The 15,063-nt window shown below is 40.6% G+C and overlaps 1 protein-coding gene across 3 annotated transcripts in view; it reads right to left on the bottom strand.

Moving 5' to 3' along the window:
* The window catches only part of Mroh2b (maestro heat-like repeat family member 2B), a 63,993-nt gene that overhangs the window by 46,818 nt on the left and 2,112 nt on the right, over nucleotides 1–15,063 (bottom strand). For all 3 annotated transcript variants that reach the window (XM_030248514.1, XM_006519981.4, NM_001166066.1), the window contains 12 exons: nucleotides 14,879–14,940; nucleotides 12,308–12,418; nucleotides 11,072–11,231; nucleotides 10,294–10,392; nucleotides 9,703–9,857; nucleotides 6,748–6,888; nucleotides 6,323–6,415; nucleotides 6,147–6,216; nucleotides 3,382–3,495; nucleotides 2,538–2,611; nucleotides 1,189–1,311; nucleotides 140–253 (listed from right to left, as the gene is read on the bottom strand). In XM_030248514.1, coding sequence (XP_030104374.1) covers nucleotides 140–253; nucleotides 1,189–1,311; nucleotides 2,538–2,611; nucleotides 3,382–3,495; nucleotides 6,147–6,216; nucleotides 6,323–6,415; nucleotides 6,748–6,888; nucleotides 9,703–9,857; nucleotides 10,294–10,392; nucleotides 11,072–11,231; nucleotides 12,308–12,418; nucleotides 14,879–14,940 — 1,316 coding nt within the window. The remainder of the gene's footprint in view (nucleotides 1–139; nucleotides 254–1,188; nucleotides 1,312–2,537; nucleotides 2,612–3,381; nucleotides 3,496–6,146; nucleotides 6,217–6,322; nucleotides 6,416–6,747; nucleotides 6,889–9,702; nucleotides 9,858–10,293; nucleotides 10,393–11,071; nucleotides 11,232–12,307; nucleotides 12,419–14,878; nucleotides 14,941–15,063) is intronic.

The raw sequence follows: 15,063 nt of genomic DNA, 5'->3' as shown, positions 1-15,063 counted from the left end.
GGAGGGATTTGTAAGGGCCGGACTGTAAGGAAAGGAAGGAGGTGGGGCTGCAATCAGGGTGTAAAGTGAATTTAAAAAAAAATAAGTAAATTACTGAAAAAAAAATCCAAAAAACAAAAACCAGAAGAAAGTCCCTTACCTGGGGCATCCCAATCACCAGTGGATCCAGGGATTTTAAGACCTCAAGGCTTGTTTCTTGAACAGATTTTTCCCCATTTTCATCTTCTTGAGAGTTAGATTTAATTGGGTTTTCCTTTAAGACATGATAAACAACTTCCTTTAGCCTTACTTTGGTGTGTTTTCAGACTTCGGGCAGAAGACATTAATGGTCAGCTTAAGGGCTCATGGAATCACTGATCTGGATCCCTAATACCAATCATGTCGCCATTGGAGAAATGGGCTAGAAGATACAAGGTTGGCTGAAACATCAAAAGAAGGGTTATAAGGCTCTCTTTGATGCTGTCCTTTTTCTCTCTCATCTTTTACCATTTTCTCTAGGGAAGAAAATGCAAATCACTGTTTGCCAGTGGAATGGATTCTAATTTCAGTTGTGACCCTCTTCCTAGAATGGCTGAGATCTCGAGCACACTCCTAGACAGAAATCTAGTCTCAGTTGCTATGGCCTGGATGTTTTTTTTCTCCTACATTCTAAAATGTTGAAATCTTAAACCTCAAAGTGACGGTATAAATAATGGTGGTGATCCAAGGGTGGTTAGGTTGTAGGCATGTGATTGAATGGGAGTTTTGAGGAAGAGACCTAAGAATCAGCCAGTTCCTACATCAAGAATGGCCACACTGTGTGGGAGGAAGATCTCACCAGAAACAGACTCTTAAATATTGTTTAGAAGCTGCCCAGCTCAAGGCATTTTTGCGTTTGTGGCTCAAACAAACTAAGTCACCACTGTAGTATGAAGTTGTGTCTGAAGCTATTTAAATGATCCCGGCCTCCCTCATTTGAGGCCCTTGGAGGATATGTTGCTTCCTTAGAGAAACCTGACTTATCCTAGGGTACATTCGCTTTAAATGAGAAATGACGTCAGTGAAAGGGATCTGAGAGAACCAGGGCTTAGAGAAAGAATAAAAGTGGCTCGACGGAGCTTGTACTTGGGCACCATCACTTTCTTTGAGGTTTATTGAGCCAACTTTACTTGAAGGATAATTACAATAAAAACTGTAGCTTGCTCATACCAGGTTCCTGTTGGACATGGCAAACTGGGAGAAGATATAATCGATCAAGGGCCATCCTTCCCGAGCTTCGATGTATCCTTTTTCACACATGGTTTGGATGAGAAGAAGGGTGGACTTCCTTACCTGGACGAGGAGTAGTACAACTGGAATGATTTATGCCTCACAGAGGAGAGGGTGGCCCTTCCCCGTGCCAGCCAACTTTGGAACATCCAGAGGTGGGAACTTAAGAAGTATACATTTTTACTCAATCATGATTTATTCCAGAATCTCTTAGGGAGAAATTTGTTCTTTTCATGAGTTCCAAACTACCATTTCATATGAAAATTAAAATAATCATTCATTTTTTCTTGTTTTTACTTTTCTAACATGAAAAATGTCAATCGAATAACAGGATACAGGAAACAGCAATTTCCCACTTATAAGACTTAATCTTGATGTTCTCAGGTTGGAAATAGGACATCTACGTTAAGAAAAAGACCCATGGCTTAGTTTTTTGGGAAGAAGGTGCACTATCTTTTAAGGTAATGTTTCTTTTTGAAATTATAATATAATTATATCATTTTCCCATTCCCACTGAATCCTCTCATATATTTCTCCATGTTCTGTTTCATATCTATGGCCTCCCTTTTCATTATTACTACACACACACACACGTATACGTAATAGATTTGCAAAATATGTATATACAAAATGCTCTGTGTGTACAGTGTTTCTTGAGTGTGTGTGTTTTTAGGCCTGACCATTCGGTACTGGATGACCAGGGCTCTTCCCCAGGGAAGATTCTTTCTTCCACTCTCAGTATTCAGTAGTTGCTACTACTCTTTCCTCTGCTCACGGTTAGCACGCCTTTTGTCGTTCTTGTTTAACTCACATTTGGTAGTCATCTTTTTAAAGAAAATTTCTATTTATTTTGTGTGTGCATGTGCATGGTTGCATGCATTCTCCAGCACATATGTGGAGATAAAAGGACAACTTGCTGGAGTGAGACTTTCCTTCCAACATGTGGGTGCTCAGGATTAACTCTCAGGTTGTTATGCTTAGCAGCAGGTGCGCTTTCTCACTGAGCATCTCTTCAGCACATCGCATCTTTGTAAGTAACCTAGAAAAATCTATTTGAAGAACATCACAGAGTCGGATGGGAAAACTCTTCGATTCCAATAGGAAGCTTTAGAACTGTATGTAAATTAGAATGTAATTTATCTTTTGGGGTTGAGTTCTTAAAAAAAATGACAGTGACCACTGAACAATTTATAAAAAAGTTTCACACTAGAGCCTCAAAGACCCAGAATAATTTTAGTCATTCCTAAAGCCACCACTAACCAAACAGAAGTGCCAGTTAACTTCCTTACTTTGACACTGAGGTCACCCATCACAAGTTTGACTGTCTTTTCAATTGAAGTTGTATGATTCCTAAACTTGGGCTCTGAAAATCAAAAGGAGAAACTAAGGTCAGAAACAGTGGGAATACAGTGCGATCTAGAATTGGTGAAAACCTATAGAATCTATACAATACCCCTTCTTCTCCTATCTCTTCTATCTTCTGATCATTAACCATGCCAGTTACCCTTTTAGTTTTCTGTTACATCTGTTTCTTCCATCACAGGTTAAATTACAGCATGCATTGAATACACCATGCCCAGGTTGTAAAATTTAAGACTATTTTGTATTGTTACCAGCCAATTTTTAAACAACTACACTTTTAAACCTACCATGTTATGAAAAAATTGAATTCTCACATTTTACTGAATTTATAGTATATCATTATTTTTTTTAGTGTAACAAAAAAGAAAAAAATACAGTGGACAATTAGAATTAAAAATATTAATGAAAACATGTTCACTATTATAAAAATGTAATTTTTGGAAGTAATGTGATACAGTGATTCATCACATTCTAGTCTGTTCTAAATGCAGAGAATTCTATACCCCTTCACCAAACTGCTCCGTCTTCTAATTTTTAAAATTTAACTCTTCAAGTTTCTTTATCTTTCTCAGTGAAATGCATTTGTAAATTTCACAAAAGAAGGAAAATAACTGAAAATACCTGCTTAGACAGGGGAGGTTACAGAAGACCAATAAGATAGCTTTCCCTCAGTGTGACATCACACAGAAGTTGTAGCAGAGAGTTTGGGGACAATGGGCCTTTGCGACTGTCTTGCTGATGAACTATTCTGGCTTCATCTTTAATGCTTACCCTCAGCATTGATAGTTGATCTTAACAGAGTTAAGATTCCTGTTCGAACAGCCTCATTGGTACTTCTTATTTGTTCATCAAAAAAATCCAGCAGGTCTACAGGGTTGGCGTGAGCTGCAGGTTTAGAAATACCAAGCCTGTGAGAATACCTTCAAAGGATTCGTATTAGCACATGCTAAGTACACATGCATGTAACATATATGGAGGGACTCATTTTCTTCTTAGGTAAGGTACTTGTGAATGAGAGGACAGGAATTTCCACTTGAGGACTGTCAGGGACACTCCGTGGTGGGTTTTGTGACTTCTGGGCACTAGTAGTTCTGTAAGTAGTAATGCAGAACTAGCTGAGCAGTTTGTTTTCTAAGATACTTGCAGAGCTTGGGTTACTGTCCTCCAACCTGTGTCCTTAGCCTCCTGTGGAAGTTAAGGATGTTACAAAGACAATCTAGAGAAGGCTAGTAGAAGGGATACTAATTCAAAGGAACTAATGTCCCTATAAGAAGAAAAGGGATTCATGAAGGGGCATGACAAGACCAAGGAAGATGGAGGCAGAGGCTGGACCAATGCCTCACCAGCCCAGAAGCTAGAGGGCTATAGGGCAGAGCAATGGAATGCCTGGGTCAAGGGAGAGCATTGTGAGTTAGAAGTGATCAGAGTAAAGTGACTTAGTGAGTTAGACATACAGGGAAGAAGAATGTACACCATCAGAGGAGTTGGGAAGGGACAGGGAGGGCTGGAAAGACTGCTCAGCAGTCAACGGCACTGATTGCTCATCTAGACGGTGATGGCTTGGTTCCCAGCACCTACAGATTCCTCAAAGTCATCTTTCACTCCAGTTACAAGTAACTCAGTGTCATATTCTGGTTTCCAAAGGCATTGCACACACACAGTGCACAGACATATACATAAGCGAAATACACGTAAGTGGATGGAACTAGAAAATATTGTCCTCAGTGAGGTAACCTAGAAAATAAAGAACACACATGGTATGCACTCACTGATAAGTGAATATTAGGCAAAAAGCTTGGAATACCCATGATGCCACTCATAGACCATATGAAGCTCAAGAAGAAGGAAGACCAAAGCGTGAATGCTTGAGTCCTTCTTAGGAGGGGGAACAAAATACTCACAGGAGGTAGAGGGTGGTAAAGACTTGGGAGGAAGAGAGGAGGGGAAGGGGAAATGGGGGTAAGATCAGGTGTGGGAGGAGATGGGGATGATAGACAGAGGGTCAGGAAATTGGACAGAGGTGTGTAGCAATGGGGGATGGGGAACTGGGGGTAGCCACCAAAAAATCCCAGGAAAGCAAGAGGCTCCAGGGACCCAAAGGGGATGACATTAGCTGAAATACCTAACAAAGGGGAGGGAGAACCTGTACAGACCATACCCAGAGGTTAGGCAAGGCCCCTGGTTGGGGGATAGGGCCACCAACTTATCTCCAAATTTTTAAACCAGAATGGCTACTGTCTAAAGGAAATAGGGGGCAAAGAGTGGAGTACAGACTGAAGGAAAGGCCCTCCAGAAACTGCCCCACCTGGGGATCCATCCCATATACAGACACCAAACCCAGACACTATTGCTGATGCCAAGAAGTGATTGCTGACAGGAGCCTGATATAGCTGTCTCTTAAGAGTCTCTGCTAGAGCCTAACAAATATAGATGGGGATGCTCACAGTCAACCATTGGACTGAGCAGGGACCCCAATGGAGGAGTTAGAGAAAGGAGTGAAGGAGTTGAAGGGGATTGCAACTCCATAGGAAGAGCAACAATATCAATCAACCAGACTCCCCAGAGTCCCCAGGGACTAAACCACCAACCAAAGAGTACACATGGAGGGACCCGTGGCTCCAGGTGCATATGTAACAGAGGATGACCTTATCTGGCATCAGTGGGAGGAGAGACCCTTGGTCCTCTGAAAGCTCTATGCCCCAGTGTAGGGAAACGCCTGGGAGGTGAGATGGGAGTGGGTGGGTGGGTGGGTGGGTCGGGGAGCACTTTTATAGAAGCAGGGGTAAGGAGGTTGGGATAGAGGGTTTCCAAAGGGGAAACTGGGGAAGGGGATAACATTTGAAATGTAAATAAATAAAAAAAATGTCAAAAAATACTTAAAATTGTAATAGATATGCAATGGAGTAAGAGAGATCTGGAGGAGGTGGTCTCTCAGAGGAATCCAATGCCTGTTTTCAAATGTGCTGATTGATGCAGGAGCTTTGGCATCTCCTTTGTCATCTGCGCCAGGTATTTAGAAGACGACAGAAAGAAGAAGTATGGTAATGCAGAAGTAAAACAAAGAGAGAGATAGAGGGAGAGAGAAGACAAAAGAAAAGGAGGAAAAGAGGAGAATTTTTTTTTTTAAAGTTCTTGAGATTGAAGAAGGAATGAGCAAGAATGAGACAAAGAATCAAGCCATGACTTAGGACTTGAAAATATCACAGTGTCTGATATACTCAGAGGAAAGCAATCTCCTATCTTTGAGGGTGAGAAATTCATGCTGGCTTCCCAGAAAAATCTTCTGGTTGGTAGCAGATAATATTCTCTACCCAGAGTCACCGTGTCCTGGGTATCCTGGCACGACTTACTGCCCTACCCATGCCACTCCTCCTGCGATCCTCGGGGCAGGGGCGGGGGCGGAGAAGGTTAGGCAGAGCTGCTGTTTGCTTAAGGAACATTCTGTATGTTTGCAAGCAGTTTCAGTGACAGCACACACTCGCCCATCTTTGTCACTTTGAGCTCTCTCTATTAGCACTCAGGATGCTGGGTCATACCTAGAATGAGGAAACAGCTTGAAGCTTCAAGTTTGTTCTCCTTTATTGGCGGTTCTGGAACTTTGCAGATCTGAATGAGGGCAGGGGGAATAACAACAATCGGAGAGTAAACGGAAGGCCAAGGGGGAGAAATAATGCGAACCGAACTAAGAGATCCGACGGCATGGACTTCCTACCTGGTGCAGCAAACTGCTGAGGACTGATCTTCTCAGGTTCTTGGGAAGGGCAATGTCATAGAGGACTGCGGCAGTGAGGATCTGTTTCAGACTCTAGAACAGAAGCGCTCATGGGTTAGCGGATTGCCGCTGCCAATGAGGCAGCCACACAGGAGATCAAGGACAATGAATGAGTACATTTTATGAGAAGAACAAGCCCAACTGTGCTTCAGTTACAAGAGTTTTCATAGGGATTCTGATGTCACCAGCTCGGGACGACAGTTCTTTACCTCCTCTTTGCAGTTTCTGTCAGCAGTTGCGGTGAGCTCTCTGCTATGCCCCAGAGCGTGGCCCTAAAGGGAGCTACCGAATAGGTATTTGAGTTCCCTAAGCTTTTTGAAACTTGGTGTCCACAGATAGGTTTCAAATGGAGCCTCCCCTCTCACCTGTGTGATGTAGAAATCATTCTCCTTGTCTCGGTATTGGAGGAGGAGCCAGGATATTTGGCTCAGCGCGAATTCACAAAAGTCTTCCCGATGCAGCAGCAGGCTCACGGTGGGGCCATGGGCCTTAATTATGGCCAAAGCCTATAAAGGCAATAAACAATGATCACTGATGACACTGTCCTATGTTTTGTGGATGGCTTTCAGTGTATGGGTGCTTTGGGGACTCCATAAATACAAAAATCTCCTTTAGAAAAAAGGAACCTTTAGAAACAAAACTATTCTGTTTTGCTTTGTTTTGTTTTGTTTTTGAAAATTCATGAGCAACAAACAGCATGTGTAACCACATCTATGTCTATGTGGATGCTCGCTTCAATACTTGTTCTTTGTTTTCAGTGTATGATCCCTCTGTGTTTGTATACATGTGCAGATGTGTGCATGATTGAGCAACCTCAGGTGTAGGTCTTAATCTTCCATCTTGTGAGATAGGTTGTTTTTGTTTGTTTCTGTGTTAGTCAGGCTCAGCTGCCTAGAGCTTCCTCTAATTCTCATGTCTTTGCCTCTCAACTCCCAGTAGGAGTGTGCTGAGAATTCAGACGCCTGCCCTGCCATGTCTGACTTCTGTGTGAGTCCTGGAGATCCAAATGAAAGGTCATCTGACTTGTGCAACAAGTGCTTTACCAATATCTCTCATAGTCACTTTCTTTCAACATATTAATGAATTAAAAATTTTCCTGATATTATAAAATACCTTGGGACTCCATATTTCCTCAATATTAAATAAAACCTTCCATTCGTAGGGAAGCTTGTAAAGACACAGGATGGGAATTAAAACAATAGGGTATTTTAAGGGGAGATGAAACATTCTTTCCAGAGGGGAAGTCTGTTTTTAGTGAATACCTCACCATCTGAGATGAAAACCTTTCACTTTGCAGAGAAGGTAATCAAGACACAAGTTGTTCATATGAAGATGAAGCAGTAAGATGTAAGAGGAGGTGAAACACTGTATCTTTCTGAAAAGCTTATTAATAAGCTCAGGAAATAAAAAAAAAATTAGTGCCTTCAGGAAGTTCCTGAAACAGACAAGGTTCACTAAACCCCTCTTTTCCCCAGGCATATAGAAGCAGTAAGAATGGCTGAGAGAATTTCTCAGACAAGCTGAACTGCCTGAAAGAAGCAGAAACCATCTGAGCTGCCTTGAAGAGGCTCAGAATAACTGAGATACCTGGACAGCCTTCATCTTGGTAGAGCCACCTGAAGGTTTTGAAGCACACTATAAGCTTCTCCCTTCCTTGAACTGTTACCCATGTTGGGATGGGCTTTGGTGATGTGGCTGTCTTGGAGTCATTTCTGCTCCTGTACCTAACCCCTCACCTAAATGCCTGTAAGTACAAGAAAACCTATTGGTTCACCAAGTTGAACTTTGGTGGGAATTGGCTCTATTGTCGGTTCTCTGTCCTTGATGAGTTGATGCTTGTTCACATCACACAGCATTGCACACTATTTCATTGGTTTTCCCTCACACTATTCCCCCTACAATATTCTACTTTCTTTCCTCCTTTTCTTAGGGTAAATTTGTTAAGATGCTTTGTTCTGAATTTCCTACCTCCGCTTCTTACAACCCCTGCCCCTAGTCCACTGTAACCTAGTTTCCATTTGACACTGGGGAAGAACAACTTCCAGAGCAGAACATATGACAAAGATTGATCATAAAAATCTAGAGTCTCACTATCTTTTTTGTCAAAAAAGTGACTTTTTAAAGTAAAAACAGTGTAGTGTATAATTGGATAGCCTACATTTTGAAGCTAATGTATGTGGTGATCTGTAATGTTTTACTTTACAACAAACCATATTAAAACTTAGCATCTCATTACACCACTGTTTATTTTACTTGAGACTGTGTCAGCTGCGATGGCTCTTCTAATGTCCCTTACTGGGCACTGCATACTTTCCAGTGTCTTTCTTGACTTCTGTAGTAATGGCCTGTTCATCTTTCCTTGCTATTTTGAAACTTGTTTTTCAGTTTCTGCAATCTCATTCTCCTTTTTCTCTCCCTTCAGAAATCTTTATCCTTTATCCTGTCCTGAGTTATTCCTCTGCGTTTTCCCAGAACTCAGTTTTTGTCACACTCAGATCTTCATGCAGTTCTTAGATGACACTATCCCAAATCATCCAGTTATTTAAATTATGATGATACCCAAACCTATGTAACTTGCTTTTGGTTTCTGTCTTAATAATGAGCCAAAAGTATCCAAGCATCCTAAAAATATATATCATAGGGATTTAAGGAACCATAAAAATTGCAATATTTTTGTGCAGCTGAGCGAATTCTTTTGATGTTATTTATTTAATTGTGTTACTGGTAGAACCAGAGTTGGTTTTTTTGGACCAGTTGCTTTTTGTCAAGTTAACAATTCAGTAAAATGCAGTTTATGACATATAAAACATACAAAAATTGACAGTCTCTCATTTACTCATTTGTTCTCCCCACACATTGAAATACCAGAATGAGATTTTGTTCTCTTCAGATTTTGACACATCTCTGTCATCTGAAACAGGATCAGGTATATTGTTGTTCTTCAAAAACTTCAAGTGGGACAATGGATACACAGTGACTTGAAATAGATAGAAAAATTGGTAGACTTAATATACCTCCCAAAACATAACTAATGATACCCATAAGAAGTTCCATATTTGATGATTTAACTGGGAAATATTCTTTTAAAAACTGCTTTAATAGCTTAAAGTATTGGCAAGAACCTAAAGAAGTTCACTAAATTTTAGGACACATATGAGTGTGTGTGTGTGTGTGTGTATATATATATATGTTTAGAACATATGTGTGTGTGTGCGCGCGCATGCGTGTAAGATGCACATATATAAGATAGAACCAAACTCTAAAACTGGTTTGACCAGTATGGGGATTTACAACTTGAGCCTATCTGAAACCTCACTCACATGCATGGGTGAGGCCTGCGGGGCCCATTTCTCCATTATATACCGGAACAGCATGAAGATCTTGTCAGAGAGCCGGTTAGCATCTAATTTGGGATATGGAAAATCCTTCCAGTGGTTGACATACTTGTAAATGGACTTGCTGAAATTTTCAAGGGCTGCATTAAAAATAAAAAAAATACAACCACAGACTGAAACAAAGGTGAAGATGGAAAGAAACATCAAATTTTTCTAAAAGAAAGCACAGACAATTAGCAAAAGTTTCTAAATCATCTTAAAACTTCATCAAATAACCATGAAAACATGAAAATTATTTAGCCAATTTCAATTAGTAGTGAATAGAGTATAAATTAAGATTGTTATTATATACTCTTACTAGGAGGTAGTCTGTCTAGAATGGAACATATTTAACACGGCCAATGCCACACACATGTCAACTAGACTAAGTTATAGGTGGTACTCATACACATCCATGGCAGCGAAGATTTGATATAAACTCTTTTGGAAACTCTGTGTGATCTATCTGCACCATGTGAGAAATGTCCTGGAAGCATGTTTATTTTTCAGCAGAAAGCAAATCATAGGAATACCCACCTATACAGAAGGTTTGCCTCATATTTTCATCCTCTACCAGCCTGAGCATGGTCTGCATGGTGAGCAGGGTCATCATCATGAAGGGTATGCTCTGAGACACTGCAGTGAAGGGCACAAGAGGAAAAGGCACCATTCACTTTTCATGTGGGTGGTCCTGACTCTTTCCGTCATCCATAAAAAGCATGCCAGGACTTACTGGCTTAGATAGGTGAAGAGCAGTAGGGAGATTATGTTCTTGCTCTTCTTCCTTCAGCTGAAAGCCTAAATATCATTAATCAAGGTGCCGTGGGTCTGAAGGAAACCACTAGCTAGGTAGCCATCTATGCCTGCTGAATACTAATAAGCAATTTTGGATTGTTACTTCACTAATATCCATATATTCCATCTAGCTTTTCCCAAGTCCCAGAGGTATAGCAAATAAACAGGTACTCAATGACATCTGTTCAATAAAATACTATAGGAACAAATGGTGGACATCGTTTTTTATAAAGTGTCTTGCTGTTGGCAGCCTCATGGAGAAAGTGTTTCTGCAATGTGAAGACAGGCGGGGAAGAGGAGGGTGGAAGAGAGCTCGTTATATTTAGCAGTGCATCCCGAATCAATGGCTGGTCATCAGTCTCATCTCTGCTCACAACATCTCCCGTGGCTTTCTACCAATGGATTGTATTGCAGTAGAACATAGAGAGACAATCTTGCTTTTGCTTAACTTTCTGGGGCTTTAGACAATTAGTCACGGGTAGCTATTTCCCAGGGAAGATGTAGGATGCTCCTTTCATACCATAGCTGGTTGCCAGTTCAGCCAGGGCAAGCACAACAAATTCATTTGGCAGCTCTAGAATCCTAAAGTTACTTTGCACTTCATACATCACGGAGTTGAAATCATGAGCAGCAAGAGATACCAACACCTCACCAGCCAGCATTCTGAGTTCTCTGGGAATCTGAGAAGGGAAATAACAAGAATAAGTAGAAGAGTGAGTCTAAAGGGTGGGGTGGGGGTGGGGGTAGGGGTGGGAGTGGGGATGGGGGTGGGGCAATATGCTATGCAGTATTCTAAGTTCACCTCAATTTGAAAGAGAGGAAGAACAGACTGTTTCAAAGTCATAGTTCAGATCTCTCAGGCAGCTGTCAGTAACCAAGAGTGCTGAGACAATTTTGATGCAGTTCTTACAGACTTGGGGCCAATTGATCTCTCTTTTCTTCAGATAGAGTTTCACTCATGTAGTGCAGGCAGACCTTGAACTCATGACACCCTTCCCCCTGCTTCCAGAGCATTGGTGTTACAGGCATGGGCTACTAATTCTAGATCGTTATTTTCTTGCTATTTAATCAGGTACCTTGATGGAGAGTTTATGTTTTATGTTTAAGAAATATGAATTACTGTGGTTGAGTAAATAAAGGTGAAAGGATTGAGCTAGGTAGTGAGACTTTAATTTTGCTGTCATTCTGATGAAATTATCTTCAAATTTAGACATATTGGGAGATAGATACTTCTATTGCTGATGGTAGTGAGCTAGGTAAATTTAATCAACCCTCCTACCCAGGAAAATAAGGCCTCAACAAAAACCCCCTGTACTCATAAAAGTACAAGAGAGCTTAAGCACAGAGTATAAGAAATTCCTATATTGAGATCTGAAACAATCAGATATTGGAAAAAAATGGAGCCAGATACAGAGATAGGAAGTGATATACGAGCCAAGAGAACTGGGGTCTAGGTACTCTTTCTGTCGGCAGATCGCTGTGCTCTCACATGTACAGACTTCCTCATCTAGAAAGATGGATAGATGATACATCTTCTAAAGTCTTCCTTACATTTGTCTCATTTTCCTAATCTGTGTAGTGGTGACCAAGAGACTCTAAGTATCTCTATGGAAGCTACCACAAGGAACAAATATTCCAGTTATGGTCATGGTGGCTGTGACAGAAAGGCTTTTGTGCACCTACATGGGGTATCTGAGGCACTCAAAGTAAGCAATACCAGTTTCAGTGCACAATCACCACCAAGACCCAAACTTACTTCCTCATCCCTCATGTCCTTAGAAGTGTAATAAATCAACCTTTGGACTATTGCATCATCCATGATGTCAGTATTCTGAATAAAAGAAGTGAGATGACAATAAATGTCTTCCTGTGAACACAGAAGGGGACAAAAGTATTTGAGTTGCAAAGATGAAGAACTCAGATAAAGCTTAAACAAAGGACACCATGAAACTAAGCAAGATATGTGTGCTGTACAGTTGTTTAGACTTTATAAGCACAATATGCATCTTTAGGAGTCAAGCACTTACATCTATAGCAACATTAATCCTAAAATGTATTATTTTATTTTGTTACATTTCTAAGACAATACCCAATTGAACCAGAGGCAAAATAGTCAGCATCTCTAAGTGTCTGTCCATCCCTGTTGTAGAGTTCTCAGGGCTGAGGCCTTTGCTATGGTACTAAGGAGCATCCTGTATCATAAAGACCATTGCTGTACTGTGAAGCTGTGTCCTAAGGAGTGTCACAGTCTTTTGTTTCATCCATGCCTTTTTCTGAGACAATATGGGGGACTTAGTGAATGGCAGTGCATCTCTCGGAGACATATGATTTGAACAAATGCCCTATTAGGGCTTGTAGATGCTGAAGATGTCCTGTGAAGGATGAAAGGAAGACTGGAGTTCTCAGATCTCCAATTGCCTCAAGCACATACTTCCAGAAATGGTGTCAGTGTTTATTGTGTTTATAGTAGTCTATAAGGATGGCCTTAGGAAGTGTTAGAAGGAGGTATGGTTTGTCTTTCTTCTCTGTGTTTCCTGAGCCTATTGAAGCACCTGTAAGATTTTGCCTTGCTCCACATGTATTTTCTGATCTCTGTAAGCCTTGTTCTCTTTGCAAAGGTCACCTTATAGAGCCTTTACCATGTTTTAGATCTGGGACATGCCCTTTATTTAGAACATTTCACTAATGTTCACTATTCTTTATGTTTGCTGCCACTAATAGACTCATAACTGAAGAAAGAGTCATAGAGAACATGACTGTTGATGCTGTAAGTACTTCAATCTTAGCACCTCATATAGACTATAGTGCAGGATAAGTTCATTTTGATACTATACCTGGGGCCATTTTCATAAAAAAAAAAAGGACATCTCACATGTAGGCATGGCCTTCTTGGAACTTACTATGTAGTCCAGGCTGATCTCAAACTCTTATGGTCTGCCTACTTCTGCCTATTGAGTGCTGGGATTAAAGGCATGATCAACCAACTCATTTCTTTTAAAAATGGTATTTGTTTCTGTTTATTGCATGTTTCTGTGTATCTATGTGAGTATAATGGTTACAGAGGCTAGAAGAGGGAGTTAGATTTCCTGGAACTAGGATCTATAGTAACTAGGGCTTATAGGAACTTATGAGCTACTGTGTGTGGATAGTGGGAACTAATCCAGGTCCTCTGCAAGAGCAGCATGTGCTCTTAACTGCTGAACTATCAGTCTAGACCCTTACACCATTCCACTGATCAGTTTTACTCAGTGTGAAAGTAACTTAGAAGTGGCTGCTAAATGTTCTATTCTTTAGTCTCTTTTCTAGAAACTCTATCATAGTACTTAAACAGTCTAGAAATCATTTCCAAAATCTCTCTAAGTCTTTGAAAGCAGTGCTCTGTGGGAATGTTAATATCTACTATGAGATTCAAACCTAATGTTAGGGACATCTCTATGAGCTGCCTATGCCTCATCTTGTCATTGAAGGAAATAATTAGAATCCGTGTTAGTGAGGCCTAGTCTTTGGTATTTTCTTCATGCTAACATCAGGCAAGAAGGTTTGAACATCACTAAGTCACGAGATAACAGCATAGATACTGCCTTTCACAAGAGGCAATGTTGAACAATTATTAGGGTGACTTTGTTGGCATTAGATGGGCTTCTGCTTAGATATGCTGCAGCTGTCCTTATTTAGGTAAGTCACACAATGTTAGTGTTTCATTTTTCTCAGTTGTCAAATGAAAATAGAAATACAAGAGAATAGAGTTATGAGGAATAAATATTATGTTATATGAGAACATTAAGCACTTTACTTCATAGACAAGTGTTCAGTGAAAGGCGGTAACTGTTGCTTAGTTGTTGATGCCTGAAAAGCCTTCAATTTTTGGAGTAATTTTTAGGTTGTGGGACAAGATGATAGATGGGCATGGGAAGTCTTTGTACACTTTCAAAGCAAAACTTCACATTACAAGGGGAAGAATCTAACCCTCAGGGTTACAAATCTGGCATTTCCCTTTCTCCACATCTGCCTACATAGAGTTATGAACAAGAGTATTCTTGAGTAACTTCTGTGAGTTTTGACATTCTACATACCATTATTTCAGTACTATTGTGACTTCTATTACAAATGTATTTTCTAAAAGATTTAGTGACATAAGAGAAGCCAGGAAAAGTGAAGGAGGAGGGGGGAGGAAGGAAGGAAGCAGAGGAGTAAGAGGAGGAGGAGGAGGAGGAGGAGGAGGAGGAGGAGGAGGAGGAGGAGGAGGAAGAAGCCAAAGCAAAGGAGACTGTGTATGGATTGTCTCAATAGCTGGATTACAGGTGAATAAGAAAGAGAATTTGCATACCTTGCTAATGTTGTCCTCCTTACTCAGCATCCCAATTGTGAGGTTAATATCTCCAAACATATCTAAATTACACAGACAAAGAATTAAAACATGTATCAAACTGCAACTCCCTTCCACACTGCTCCCCCCCAGCAGCAGTAGTCACAGATATTCACTTCTTGTCGGTCTCCAGTCTCCTTTTAAAT

The sequence above is a fragment of the Mus musculus genome, chromosome 15, assembly GCF_000001635.26.
Source record: "Mus musculus strain C57BL/6J chromosome 15, GRCm38.p6 C57BL/6J".
In the NCBI taxonomy this organism is placed as follows: domain Eukaryota; kingdom Metazoa; phylum Chordata; class Mammalia; order Rodentia; family Muridae; genus Mus; species Mus musculus.
Note: the sequence above shows the minus strand (reverse complement) of the source record. Positions and strands in the feature narration are given on the sequence as shown.